At 30.0% G+C, this 15417-nt stretch overlaps 1 protein-coding gene across 1 annotated transcript; it reads right to left on the bottom strand.

Moving 5' to 3' along the window:
• Nucleotides 1-5172: 5172 nt before the first annotated feature.
• LOC127239597 (peroxisomal fatty acid beta-oxidation multifunctional protein AIM1) lies at nt 5173-13940 on the bottom strand. The gene is made up of 18 exons (XM_051257815.1): nt 13637-13940; nt 13483-13554; nt 12556-12618; nt 12420-12476; nt 12253-12320; nt 11828-11909; nt 11667-11722; nt 10467-10769; nt 10032-10118; nt 8974-9148; nt 8705-8826; nt 8145-8308; nt 7381-7635; nt 7000-7121; nt 6788-6909; nt 6535-6683; nt 6206-6344; nt 5173-5500 (listed from the first exon to the last, which is right to left on the bottom strand). Exons 1-18 carry the CDS (start codon nt 13728-13730, stop codon nt 5453-5455), a joined length of 2178 nt encoding a protein of 725 aa, XP_051113772.1. The 5' UTR covers nt 13731-13940; the 3' UTR covers nt 5173-5452.
• Nucleotides 13941-15417: the final 1477 nt, after the last annotated feature.

The raw sequence follows: 15417 nt of genomic DNA, 5'->3' as shown, positions 1-15417 counted from the left end.
TCCGATTTTCCAATTTATTTTATTTTTTTAATATTGAATCATATGGATCGTAATTAAATATTTATATTTTTATATCGATACCAAATTTTCTATTTCTATCAATTTTTTTTAATAAATAAATAAATATATTTATATAAATTCAAAATTTTTAAGATTTTTATAAAATTAATTTATATTAAGAATAATTAAATATTTATATTTTTACATTTATTTGTAATATAAAAAATTTAATTTTTTATATAATGATACTATAATATATAATTCCTCCGTCCCACATAATTTATCATATTTTCTATTTTCGTCTTTCCACATAATTTGTCCATTCATTTTTTAGAAATATAATTATACACTTTAATTTTATTTTAAATTTTAAATTTTATAATTTTTTTAATCTTAATTAAACTATTTAGTTATCTTAATCTTAATCCACAATTATTTTTATTATACGATAATTATTTTTACTGATACATTTCTTAATTACTTACTAATTACATTTTACCTAAATTCTAGTACATTTCTTAATTACTTATTAATTACATTTTACTTAAATTCTAGTATCTACAGTAATAACGCCATAATACAGGGGGCGGAGGGAGTATTTAAGAATTTAATCATGTATTTTAATTTTTTTAAATTTTAAATATTTTAAATTATAAATTAAATAAATCAATTTGAATACAACTTTCAACTTTAAATTCAAAGTGACTCAAATCCACCCAACTTGCTTGTCCTTTTTTTCATAGGAAAAATTTGTCGAATATACCGAACTACTGATTATCGTACCGTATCGTGTTAAAAATGATAAAAATTTTGGTATTTTGATATGATACCGTACCCATATTATTTTTATGAAATAATTTAATTATTAATATAAATAATTATTATTAAATTTTTAAAATAAAAAATATGCAGACTACTAAAAATTTATTTATTTTTTTTCATAATATTTTTGTTGTGTAAAATGGTGATATTTATTAATTTTGTTTTAATTATTTTGAAATTAAAATTATATTTTCGGTATAATCGGTATATACCGATATCGTCACTGAAATCAAAATTTTCAGTATAAGTAATATATATCGTACCAAAAGTTTCAATATATTGAATTTTGATATGCCGAAACTTTCGATACAGTACCAATATGTATTTTTTTGTCGTACCAAAAAATTTGATACAATATCAATATTAATAGGTTAACAATCAAATAACTAAATATATAAATAAATAATATTTTAACATCCTCTCAAAATTATAATGAACATAGAAGCCAACTTGATTTTGTAAGAGAGACTCAGACCACTACTTCAAGAACATAAGTAACCAACAAAAATAATATATATATATATAACTTTTAATTAGAACAGAGTGTGTATTTTTTTTAATCTATAATTAACATAATTATTTTTTTATCAACTAAATTGGGATAATATATATAATTATCATACAACAGATATTGTTATTCAATTATTTAATAAAATACTTCCTTCGTCCCAGATATTTTGTCATTTATACTATAGATACAAAAATTTAGGAGGAGTATAATTAGTAAATAATTAAAAATGTATTAGTAAAAATAATTATTTGTATAATAAAAATAATTATAGATTATTATTAATATTATAACTGATTAGTATAATTAAAATTAAAAAATATTATAAATTAATATTTTAAAAATAAAGTTAAAATATATAATTTTTTTTCAATAAAAGAAAGTGGCAAAAGAAGTGAAACGACATAAATGAAAAGATAAATATGAAAAGTGAGATAGAGGAAGTATATTACTGTATTGTGTTACGTACAAAAAATAATAGTAATAATAATAATAATGATAGCTGGATCTTCAAGGAAGTTAGGATAAGAAGTCGGACGGAAAATGAGAAAATATGCACTCAGGTCGGTTGGTCCGCGGTCGGTTGATCCGGTCGGTTGGTCTGCAGTCGGATAAGTAGGTCGGAAGGTCCGTGGTCGGACAGACAGGTCGAAAGGTCTGCGGTCGGACAGGCAGGTCGGTTGGTCCTCGGTCGGATAGGCAGGTCAGAAAGTCCTTGGTCGGATAGACAGGTCGGAAGGTCTGCAGTCGGATCGGATGATTTGCAGTCGGTTAGTTCGCAGTCGGTTGGTCTGCCATCGGTTGAGTCGACCAATACGGAGTTTGGACCAAACGAAAGTCTGTTAATTAGTCATCTGATTAAGTGAACAATAGTTCAGTCGCTTGATTGGGACGACCATTGAATTGTTTGGAAAGACCAGAGGGTGGTCGCTTGATGGAGCGCGACCAAAGAGTCGTTTGGTCTAGCGACCAGTTAGTCTCTGAATTGGTCGGTTGGGTTATGCGGTTGGCGAGACAGTTGCCGTAACGACCAGACGACGTTTCAAAACGTTTTGTTGTGGGCGGTTGACGGTGGTTGCTGGCGACGGTTTTGAAACGTCTCTTCTGGGGAATATTTAAAGATTGGGTCAACTGGCAGAGCATCTTCGATCATCTTCAAACAACAGCAAAGTGATTCGGGGATCATCCTTTAAGTTTTAGTCTGTAGCATTTATTTGCGTACATATAATCATAGTATTCCTAATTTAATGTAATTACAATTTATTGAATTCACAATTTGCCTAAATTATGACTCCTACATCGTGACACTTAATTTCATTATACGCATATAATTATGAGTGTATTTCTCCAAGCGTTAAGGCCCATTTGACTGTGCAATTACTGTGCACAGTAAAATGGGCGTCAAACCACCCATATTTATAGGAATGGCAAAAAAAATCGAACCAAATCGTCGAACCGCTGAATCGAACTGAATCGAACCGTATTTTCAATTAATCGAGCAAATTTGGTTCGAATACAACTACTGCATATTTGATATTTGTTCGGTTCGGTTCGGTTTCGGTTTTTCATATTTTTTTCGGTTCGGTTAACCGAACCGAGTATATTTATGTATTTATAATATTATATTTTAAAATTTATATTAATAATTATATGCGGTTCGGTTTCGGTTCAGTTTCGGTTCGAATATTTGAAATATTTGCAAATATTTTTTATTTAATTAGAATTTTAATTTTTTTTTATATATTTTTTTTTAATTTCGGTTCGGTTCGAGTTATTTTCAAATACTACAAATATTTTCGGTTCGAATACGGTTCGCGGTTTCGGGTATTTGTTTAGTTCGGTTCGGTTATCAAATACCTGTATATTTGCAAATAACCGAACCGTGCCCACCCCTACAGCTATTCATCCTATCTATGTTGTCTATACTGACAGAAGTTGTATTGCAGTTTTATTTTTATTAATTTTTTTTTAAAAAAATTTGAAATATTATTTAATATTTATTATAATTAAATGAAAATATATATATATAATATATATGTCATTTGGTAGAAAATAAAATTTTCTATAATACAAATAAATAAAAATTTAAAAATATATATATATGTTAGATATAATATGAATTCATAATCAAATTATATAATATAAATTTTATCAATTAAATTTAATACAAATTTATATTATTTTATTCATTATCCGTCAAATCAATACACATCAAAGACTCCCCAAACACAAAAAAACAACAAAATTCAAACTCATCCCAATAAAATCCAAACTCAAACACAATTTTTTACAAACTTCCTTAAAGAAACACACCCAGTATTGCGTATACATACGTGCGAGATTGTTAGGCAATCCATTCTTTCTCGTGGCTACTATTTTCCTTATTATACTTTTAATTTTAAAAATATTATATGATATGAGACTCATTCAAAATATTTTATTTTTATTTATCTGCTCATTAAATAAATACTCTTCATCATTCAAAGTTATACTCACTTTGCTATAAAAAAAAATATTCTCTTTTAAAGTAAAAAAATCATTATATTTTTGTACTTTTTTTTACTATAAAATAAAAAAATAACAATTACTAATTACTTTTATTAAAATCCGTACCAGGTCAAATGAGCACTCATTTGTACGATGGAGAAAATATATTTATATATATATATAACTTTTCATTTACTAGTAAAATTAGTTTATATTAATGATTAATAAATATTTATATATATTTTTATTTATTTATAGTATATAATATTTTATTTTTACAAAATAATATCTATATTATACCTATTTTATTAAATTATATTTATTAAAATAATTAAATACACGTTTTATAATTTTAAATCTTATATATCAAATAATATTTAAATAATAAATCAACTTCCAGCCAACTTTCAACTAAAAATTAGAGCCAGCAATGGGTCAATTCATCCCGGGTATCCGTCTATTATCGTGTCAGGTTCGTGTTAGTTCAAAGGCACTCTAAACGTTAGTTTATATTTATTTACTTTTTTATTTTAATATTTATTTCAAAAATCGTAAATTATATATTTTATACTTTATTTATATCCATATTTATTTATTTTTATGTAAAAGATTATATAAATAATAACAATAACTAATAAAAAATATAAAAATAATTTGATATATTGAATGATAATATAATACTAAAAACTATAAAATAAAAAATATTGCTAATATACAATATAATAGTATTATATATGGTATAATATTTTTTACATTATTAATAATTATATATTATTTATTTATTAATTTGATATTATAAAAATATAATAATATATAATAACTTTAATTATAAATATATTATATTTATAAAACTTGTGTTTAATATAAATTTATATAATTATATATATTAATAAAAAAACTATTTTTCAATCCTAAGAAATTCATATAAATCCACAAATAATTCAATTAAATCCGTAAAAATTCATCTAAATCAATTATTAAAATCCATATTGAACTCTGTGGATTTAAAAAATCCATATAAATCCATAGACTTTTTAAAATTCAACAAAATCCATTCAAATCTCAATTGAATACACTCCCTTGTATCATATTCTTGTACTATCAATAGCATTATTTTTTATGTGCTCGCTATACATATATATGCATTTTTAGAATTGAATTAAATAAGTTTTTCCAAATATAACATAATTAATTGCATTAATTTAATCAAGAAAATGCCATTAAATTAGTTATTTTCCAATTTCAAAATTGTCCTTGTCTAATATCAACAATTAATTTAATGATTACAATATAATTATTATAATGCTAAGCAAAATATAAGTTAGGTATCATAGCAGCCACCCAAAAGAAACTACTTAAGGCTACAAGAACATTTTCCATAATGTATGTAATAAGAAGCTACAAAAAGTGACTCACAACCATTGATCATTCAAGCAGCAAAATAAACACAACACCATATCATCATACAGTTCTATGCCTCGTCAAATTCAAACATTCTATCTTCTTGTAATTTCAAGAATTATTATTATCATTACTATTATTATTATTGTTGTTGTTACTATTGTTTATAGCAAGCAAATGAAGTTATTCGAGCGCCGCACCTTGTCGAAGCAGAGATTGATGAAGTCAACTGTATTACAGCCGCGGCCTTGCCCCCGAGGATGTTGAAGAAACCGGAGCACTCTGCGCAAGACATGAATTCCAAGTCAGTATCGATTTTCTACTTTTTTTTCAGGTAATTTTGCACAAACACCTTAATGGAAAACTAAAGCTGAAATTGCATGTTTAGTAAATATATAGGTTGTGTTCTTTTGTGGTTTTACAGCAGATTCTTTTTTCCCTAAAAAACTATCACATTAAATAATTACTTTTTTTTTTTTATATTGTACTATAAATTTATTTTATATTCTAAATATCACATCAAACAACTATTCAAATTCAACTTTTTAGTAATTACTTTCCCTCTATTTACATCACATTAAACAACTATTCAAATTCAACTTTTTACTATTCAAAAATTCAAACTCAAAAACTAAAATCCACAAACAAACACACCCTATAGGGTTTATTCATTTTGCAAAAAATTCTCCACAAATTTTCTCAAAAAAATTACTATATTACACATATTCATTATTTTTATATCTCTCCTACGTAATTTCCTATACCTCACGTAAAAAATATCACTTCAAAATATTTCACAAACGAGTTTGATCAAGATTGCAGTTTGGTTTTTGTAGCTTTTCAATAGTTTTTCATATTGTCACGATGTCACGAGGACATCATGACTCTTATGTAATTGTGGGAAACGATTCGCGGATTAAGTAAACTGAAGTTAAAAAACTCGAGCAAATATGCAAAACTTTATGTGGCTTTTAAGAGAATATTTACCAATGGAATGCCTCGAGTGGCTCTTTCGACCAAAAACTGCGATGGTTTGAAGAAATTGCCGTATTGTCCGTGCCATTTCTGGAGATTTTTATATATATGATTTGGTCCAACAGTGTCTGCCCAGAAAACAATACCACCACTGCAATGAAAAAGAAATATCTTCTTAGCGTTGCTTCATAGCGTACCCAAGGTTCCGAGGTGCCATTTCATAACATGAAATAACCTCCCAATCTTTAAAGTTATGGGCCTTAGATGAATTAAATAAGTAAAGGAAGTGAGACAAATAAGAGAACGGGAAGCATAGAAGGGAATTAGTGTCGATGACCAACCGATATGATGGGAAACTCATGCCAAGAACTGAGGTAGCATCAAGATCTGAAGCCCGAACAACAATCCCATCTTCTAAAACTCGACATGCCTCGTTCACAACTGGAAAGAGGATCATCTCGAGGATTTCCTGATCCGTAACAGAAATAGGCTGCACCGGATGGTCCATGACCAGTATAAGTTATGTAAAACATGCCAAAAAACATTTTAACATATTCTACTTGCTTTATAATTAATTTCAGATGAGGGAAATACCCTTCCGTCTGGCATAATATTGGTAAGTTTCCTAGATTCCTCAATTATTGGAAGTACGGACGGATCAGGCCTTGGGGGGCTTCCTTTCTCATAGATGTAATACCCTTTCCCATTACTTTTACCTGCAACAGAATCGAGTATTTATAATAAATATCATGAAGGCAGCAAAAGCAAAACATTGGGATAAATCAAGAGAAATAATTCATCTCTACCGTGTCTTCCATGCTTCATAAGAAGCTCAACCAATGGACTCCTAAATGTCCGGTCAGAAAATGCAGCAGCAAATACTTTAGTAGTTGCAACGGCTACTCCATACCCTGCAACATCCTGAAGCCTGTAGCAGAACCAGGAATTACAACCATGGACAATTTTCGGTTGCACAAATCATTTCATATTTTATTCAAGACAAGAGTTTTTAAGAACATTGATCAAGTTTAACATCAAAATATCTGATAGCATAATAACCTAGCAATACTTCCTGAGATAATCCAAATAAACAAACAAACAAATAAATAATTTTTGAAAATGCTAGAATTGATCAATACACTGTAAGGCGTGAATGGAGAGAGAGTATTGAAAGGAAAGAATATTACTGGAATGGACCAAGAGGAAGCCCAAAGTCAGTGATAATTCGATCAATCCGGAAGACGTCCACCCCCAAGTGAACCAAAAGCTGAGCGCCTTGATTGTACGGAAAGAAGGTTCTGTTGACGGCAAAACCAGTACAGTTGCCAACTACAACAGGAACCTTTTTCATGGCCTTCCCGACACTCATTAGATCAAGAATGACTTGGGCCGCAGTCTTCTCAGTCCGTACAATCTCCAAGAGAGGCATCACGTGGGCAGGGCTGTCAGCAAGTACTTATAATTATCAGCTGCCTAATTCAAGTATATTACAGTATTCTCGAAAAGGAGCTACCGCTGCATCTTCTACAATAACTCGTTGTGAAGTACACAGCACAGCCTTTGCAGGCATGTGAACTATAAGTATGTAAAAGAGCATCTCATAAAACATATCTAGAAGAAAGTGCATAGTTAAAGAAACAAAACAATCACTGGTCTACATGATTTTTTTAAGTAACCAATGCTTTTTGCAATCGTGAGTGAGGAGCATTGAAGATAACAAGAATGTTGCGACAGGAATTAAACCATCTTTAACTAGTAAATAGCCTTTTTCATACGTAATAATTACTTGGTACGAACTCGAAGCATGAAGGAAGATTATGCATCATTCATAACAGCATTAAAAGAACTGCTGATATAATATTTACATCTGCTCAGGCAAGCATGATGGTTTTACTTGTGGCATTTTAAATGCAAAATAAATTAACTCTAAATATGTCAAGGAGAAGCAAACCTGAAAAAATGAGCACCCACAATCCGGTCTTGTGATTTGGTCTTTTCTCCTACTATATTGAGGTCAATAGTAGAGGTGTTGGAAGCCAAAATACAGTGACGAGGACATACACTTTCAATATCAGAAAAAATTTTCTGCTTCAGGGCAATATCTTCAATAACAGCCTGCAAATAACCCAATCAAGAAATTTCCAGTATGAAAGAAAAAAGCGCTCTCAAGTAAGCAAAGGCTGCTGAGTATCATTTTGAGGCTTGTGTTCCAGTTGCATTGGTGTTGAGTTAATTTAATTTGCTGCAGATTAATGGATGAATCAAAGAATGCTGAAAGAGCTACTGGAGCCAGGGAACAACTAATGAATGTGAAACACACAGACAAGAAGAAGCCATAGTTGTGGAATGTGAATGGTGAATTTTTAGCATACTTTAGATCCATTGACTAAAGTGAATGCATTGCAGCTTGAAGACAATATAAATAATATCCCATAAAACATGTAGCTGCCAAAAAATAATGCATTAACACACTAAAACTTTATTTTAAATTGTAATATCTTTCTTTCATACCTCAATCACCATATCCACATCCTTGAAATCAGAGTAGTCCAGAACACCTTTAAGCTTTGAAAGGGCTTTCTCTGCTTTATGCTGCGGCAACTTTTTACTCACCACAAGGCGTTGAATATTTTCTACAAGTAGACATTAATTAATGTCAAATCAAATTGTAACAATGCAAAAGAACATTTCATCCTCAACAAGCTACGCTAGCATCTCTGGTAACTGGATTACTGATTGGAAAAAGATGGAAAATAAAAGATTAGTTCATCTAAACAAACCTTCTATAAATTTTAACCCCTTCTGAAGATACTCATTATTTATCTCTTTGAGAATAACTGATGTATCACTCAAAAGTAGAGCTGTTGCTATGCCTGAACCCATTAACCCTCCACCAATAACAGCAACCTTCTTTATTTGTCTTGGCTTAAGCCTTATATCAGTAACATTAGGTACCTGCATGATTGAATTTGTATTAATATCCAGATTACACAGAAAGCTGCTTTCAGATATATAATAAAACTAAAACCATAAAATACATGTTAATTTTTTTCTGATTGATGTTAATATAACTACCCAGGCCAAATCTAAGACATCCTTACTGTAGAAGTAATATGATGCAGTGGCATGACGTGATACTATATGAATGTAATATTTGTTATTCCAAGTCTCATACAAGTCTGCATGTCATATTATATGAATGTAAGACTTAAAGTCCCACCCTTTTTACTTGTTTTACTTTCGGCGTGTCTACAGGTGGTATAATTTTGATAGTTTTTTTTTAACCAATTTGCACTTACTTTTTACTTAGAATATTTTTATAAATTGTATTAAGGATTAAAAAAAAAGTTGTTTGTAAATAAGAAAAGTAGCAAAATTTGTATGATATCCTAAATTGACAACTATAGCAAAATATTTTTGGACATATGTGGTGTTTTTAATTCGAAATATCAGTACAAGCAATAACTAAGGCGATTCTAAATCTGAAGGTACCATGGGATACTCTCTTTACAAAAAAGAATTACAATAATAATAATAATGTAATAATTAATAAATAAATAAAGGTTGTATCCAAAGAATTTTTGTAAAGATAGAGAGTATGGTGGTTAATGTGGACAAGCCAAAAACAAGGAGGCACTAACAATCAACAAAATTCCTAAGATTGATAGAATTTGTTTCCAGCTGCTTAAAATACGTTTGATCTTTTTCTCTTCTTTTCATTTTTTCTTCCTTGTCTCTTTCTAAAGAAAATTTGAATATGGAAGAAAACGTTGTTTCAAAACCTTGTTAGTGGCAATATCATTGAGAAAATTGCATTTATGGTTTGCTGGTTCTATACCTTTGATGTAGCCCTTTGCGCAAAAAAGGCATGCACCAGACCTTTGGATGTGTTGGTCTCTACTAGCTCTTTAAATACCTTTGATTCCTGCAACAAACAATACAAGAAAACGGTGAATTGGAAGGAAATAGCTTTCACGATATAAAATTACAACAATCCAATTTTCTGCACATCCTGAATTCTGAATCTAAGTTTCAATTCTTTCCAATGATTGCCAAAGGTAACATATTCAGAATTCCAGCTGCTCATAAACAACTGTATTTTATATTACTTGCACAAAAAAGCTATACAAGTATCATTCATTTATCCTTAAAGAAGCATTGCAATAAAGCAACAAATCTAATCTACAAAAAAGAGACATATTTAAGGAAATTGCCTCCCTAAAGTTAGAGTCTTAGAGAAACTGTTTCAGACCATTTTCTAAAATAAAAGTACCTTTAAAAGTCCGTGATATCCACCAAGAAGAATTCCTTCTTCAATCACATCAAGACAAGCTTGATGCTGAGGCATATTTTTGGAAATCTTTTTGACCTGTTGCCTCGCTGCTTGTATGATTTCGTGGGCTTCTGGCAGCGAACCAAGTTTGTCTACCCTATGAAGAGCACGTATCCATGGTTTTCGTTTCTCTGCAATGTCTAAAGCCCATTTTCGGGCTGTTTTCAGCAATTCTTCTGGTGGCACAACTTCATCAATGAGGCCAAACTTCTTTCCTTCTTCAGATGTCATTGGTTTAGAAAACTGTATGAGATCAAAACAGTCAGAAAAAACATAAATCCATCAACTACAGTAACCAAAACTCCAGAACCATATAGAATAATATTCTATAAAAAACAAAAAACTCTGAAGCCTAATTTCACCAGCATTGGATGCTGGTAAGGACTACGTTGATCAGCCATCCTAGGTTTCTATAGGTAAAAATATCTAACGCAGAATATCCCACGACAATGTCGTGGTTAATGAAAAAACAAAAGGAAAATGAATTGGATGTCAGCAAAATAGAAACCTCCTTTTCTCAAGATTATACGTGCACAACTTCAGCTTTGACCAATTTCACTGTGATTAATCTAAATTATCGAACTCAAAATTGCCCTTTCAACACATAATAAGAATCTACTTACTATTTTTTAAACAGCGTACTTGATTTACATAATGATAATTAAGAATTATATTTAAACACTTCCAAGATCATTCCACAAATAATGATGCACCACTGAATCTGAAAAGAAGCCCTTTGGTTTTATTAGAAAAGTTTACAAGCATCAGGTACAAGAAAGACCTAAACGAGACAAAATTTATCAAGTAATACTTGAACTGCAGAAAATTAGTTGGAGAAATGCGAAGTATTCATTGGGTGGAGTAACATATTTGATCCAAAGTTGTTTGGTGAAGTGATTTACTACAGCAATATCCTGTTCATTTAAGTGTAGGTCTAAACTAATAGAAACTCCTATATAATATGGATAACATACTTACTAGTAACAACCATCAGCAAACTGTAATGAATTTTAGCAAAACAAAATGAAGCAAAATAATCAAACTTGACCAAAGAAGTTAATTCACTAGATTACACCCATAGACCAACCCAAGTTCTATAGATTCCGGATAATTAACCAAATTAAAAGAAAGAAGACTCACAAGTATAACTTCAATAGCTTTCGGCAGCCCTATAAGTCGCGGGAGACGCTGTGTACCTTTAAACATGAATAGAAAATTAAACAGCTAGCAGAGATAATGAACTTCCCTATTTTGAACTACTAATTGATTTATCAAATACATTGATCAGCAGGCAGGACTACCTCCTGAGCCAGGAATAACTCCAAGAGTGAGTTCAGGCAGACCAAGTTGTACTTTAGGTGCAGCAATGCGTGCATGGCATACCTGAAAACATTCATAAATGTAAATGTGTGGACAAACTTATATACAGATGATGAACTAAGGGTGTGTTTGTTTGGGGGTTTGGATTTTGGATTGAGATTTGAATAGTAAAAATTTTGAATTTAAATAGTTGTATGATGTGATATAAATAGGTATTGATGTAATGTTTTGAATGTAAAATTGATTTTTAGTATTATATAAAAAAATGAAAAATAGGTGGTTGATTTGATGTTTTTGGGAGAGAAAAATTGGATGAATAGTTGGATTTAAATCCAATCCTCCAAACAAACACACCCTAAGAATAAAATTTAGGCATTCTTAAGCATATGCAAGCAATAACACAAACCAAAGCCATTTCCAAGCCACCTCCGAGTGCAAGTCCTCCTATTGCAGCAACAGTGGGCTTCTTTGCATCTGACAGTCATAATGTCAAGGAGCAGCAAATTTAAGAAAGCTGTGGTGGAGCTATATTTTAAATCTAAAAATTCACAAAATATTGAACTTTGAAGAGACCTTCTATTATGTTTACTAAGAGGTCAACAGATACATCAGGTAAGATTGAGCTATCTCCTGCAGAATAACGATATATTAGATCCCATGGATATATTCAGCAACATAAGAGAGCGAGATTATATTAATATACACAGACCTGTTTTATGTACCATCTCAAACACATTAATGTCAAACCCTCCAGAAAATTTTCCGCCATGACCTTTAAGATAAGTAATTCGAAAACTCAGTCAACCAGTGTGCAAAATAGCCATATACACTCCACATAAAAGCGAGGTATTATCACAATATAGCTACAATTAAGCGATGTACCTTCATGAATATATATACATATATATCACCTCATTTCAATGAATTATTTACTCAAGATTTTTGTTTTTTTATATATACCTGATTTTAATTTATCATGGGCCTTTGTCCTTAAGAACATGGTATTAACTTGAATAAGACATACATCCAACAAAGTCCGTAAAAGAAAACAAGGCCCTAAGGAGGCGAATCTGATATAATTGTTAACACACTTGGTTCCCTCAGAAATCGACAGAAATCTCTGAACAGGATCGTGTACTAGGGAATAAAAGCTGAAAAATGTGCAGATCAACATGAATATTCAATAAACTTTTCACTTGTAGCTAATCACTCACAAACCTACAGATCTAACATAACTTAAGAAAATTAGCATCTTCTTAACATTTTATATGAATATACAAAATCCTACATATCAATAAATACACAAAATCTTTAACTGCTATTCAAATTCAAATTCAAATACATTCAGTCCACAAAACATCAAACTCAACGACCTAAAACTTCAATCCTATAAAATTCGAATCCTTCACTTTATTACTTTATAGAGGATCATATATATATATATATATACACATATAGATTGAAACAGAAAAGATTATCTATTAGCATTACAATTCACAAGAGCATATTGTAGCACCTTCTCAAATAACACCTCCAAACAAATTTCAGTAACCACAACCCCTTTCAAATCATCCTACCTAAAAGCCACTGTAAACCTGTGATGTTACTATTACAGCAACGAATATACGACAGATACCTGTAAGTACAAGCGCTTTCACGTCATCTCTTCTCATAGCCTCAGAAAACTTCTCCTTCAGTCCATCAAAGACTGCGCGCAAGCAAAACACCGTGAAAATCATATTTATATCATCGAAAAATAATTTAAGCAACAAAAATCTCGTAAGGCTTACTGGTAAGGGCAAGAGCGTTGACAGGAGGGTTCTTGATGGTGACTACTGCAACACCATCGCTGCCGACGTCCATGGTTACTCCAGCCTGCTTCATTTTGCCTTCCGTTGCCCCGAATCCAGAAATTGCCTAGAGTTATATATATATATATATGCACGCAGGAGAATCAGGAAAAGTAGCGGGTCGTCTAGATTGGCCACTACAGCCTAGCGCCAATTTCGATGAAATTACAGTTGCGATTTCGCGACAGTCTAGAGAAGGAGAAAGGCAATCATCGTCCCCGTGTTGCAGATGGTTTGACTCGCTGCAATAAGTACTTTCTGTGAGGAGCATTTTGCAAATTAATAATTAATTAGTTATAGTGTGAAACGTCTGTTGGGTAAATACATTTGCCAACTTACCATTTAGTTACGATTTAATTACCATTTATTTTTATTTTTATGTTATTTTTACCTTGCTGATTAATAATTAATTAGTTATAGTGTGAAACATATGTTAGGTGATAAATTTACGAATTTACCATTCAAGTACGAATAATTATTACCATTTATTTTTATCATTTTTATTTTAATACTACTTATTTTTATTTTTGATTGTTCATTTTAAAATAACAATTTCAAAAATATTTCATTTGTTTCTATAAATATTTTAGTTTACAATCACATGGTTGTATTCTTTTGTTGTTTTACATAAATTTTTACTATTCAAATTTTTATTTCCCTCCAAAAATATTATACTATCAAATATTTATTTTTCATTTTTTATATTATACTCAAAATTTATTTTATATTCAAAATATCACATCAATATCTATTTATATTATATCAAACAACTGATCAAATTCAACATTTTACTATTCAATAATTCAAATCCAAAATTTCAAACCAACGAACAAACAAACCCACAAACAAACACACCCTAATTACTTTTGTGTGTATTGTATTATTATTATTATTATTATTATTATTACTGTTTTCAACGAAATGAATATTATTTTATTTGTAATAATTTAAGATTTAATTTTATAATTTTGTTATATTTATTGACATTTATTTTATATTGAATATCATATTCAATAATTTTTTTATATAAAAATATTATATATTAAGATATATTAATATTATATCACTAACAGATGGATCAAAAATAATGTATAGAAGACTTTTTTGCCCTTATTCAATATGTTTTTATTTAAGTATAAAAGTTATTGATATATATATATAATAACAAAATAATAATACTGTTGGGATAGAGGAAATTAGAACATAATTGTACGAAGAGAGTGGTAATTTATACTTATACAATTATTTATGACAATCAATCTATTCTGGAATATTCTTCTCCATAACGCCAAATACACCTCAATCGTCGATGAACTTGGTAAAAATCACATTATCACCGGTAAGTAGAATTCTGTCAAAAACCTTCTATTATGAAATATATCCGTAACAAAAAAAATAGTACAAAAGTAGACTTGTCAAAAAAACTATTTGTTACGAAATTTGTTCGTAAAGAAAAAATATGGCATAAAAGTCATGTCACATTGAACACCATTTGTGTTGGGCAATCTCCATAACAAAAAAGTCGCTACAAAAAGCATTTCTGTGTCAAATAAGGGTTTTGTCGCCACAAAGAAAATACTATTAACTAAAATATTTGTTATGGACCAAAGTGTGTGACAAATAACTTAAAGCATAATTTTATCAAATCCTTGATACCTACGAAACAACGTCAATCCGACAACGTTCATAGACATGCCAAAAATAAAATTATAACCATCATC

The sequence above is a fragment of the Andrographis paniculata genome, unplaced genomic scaffold (genome assembly GCF_009805555.1).
Source record: "Andrographis paniculata isolate CXL003 unplaced genomic scaffold, ASM980555v1 Contig78END, whole genome shotgun sequence".
NCBI lineage: Eukaryota > Viridiplantae > Streptophyta > Magnoliopsida > Lamiales > Acanthaceae > Andrographis > Andrographis paniculata.
The sequence above is the reverse complement of the archived record's forward strand: the minus strand, read 5'-3'. Positions and strand labels throughout refer to the sequence as shown.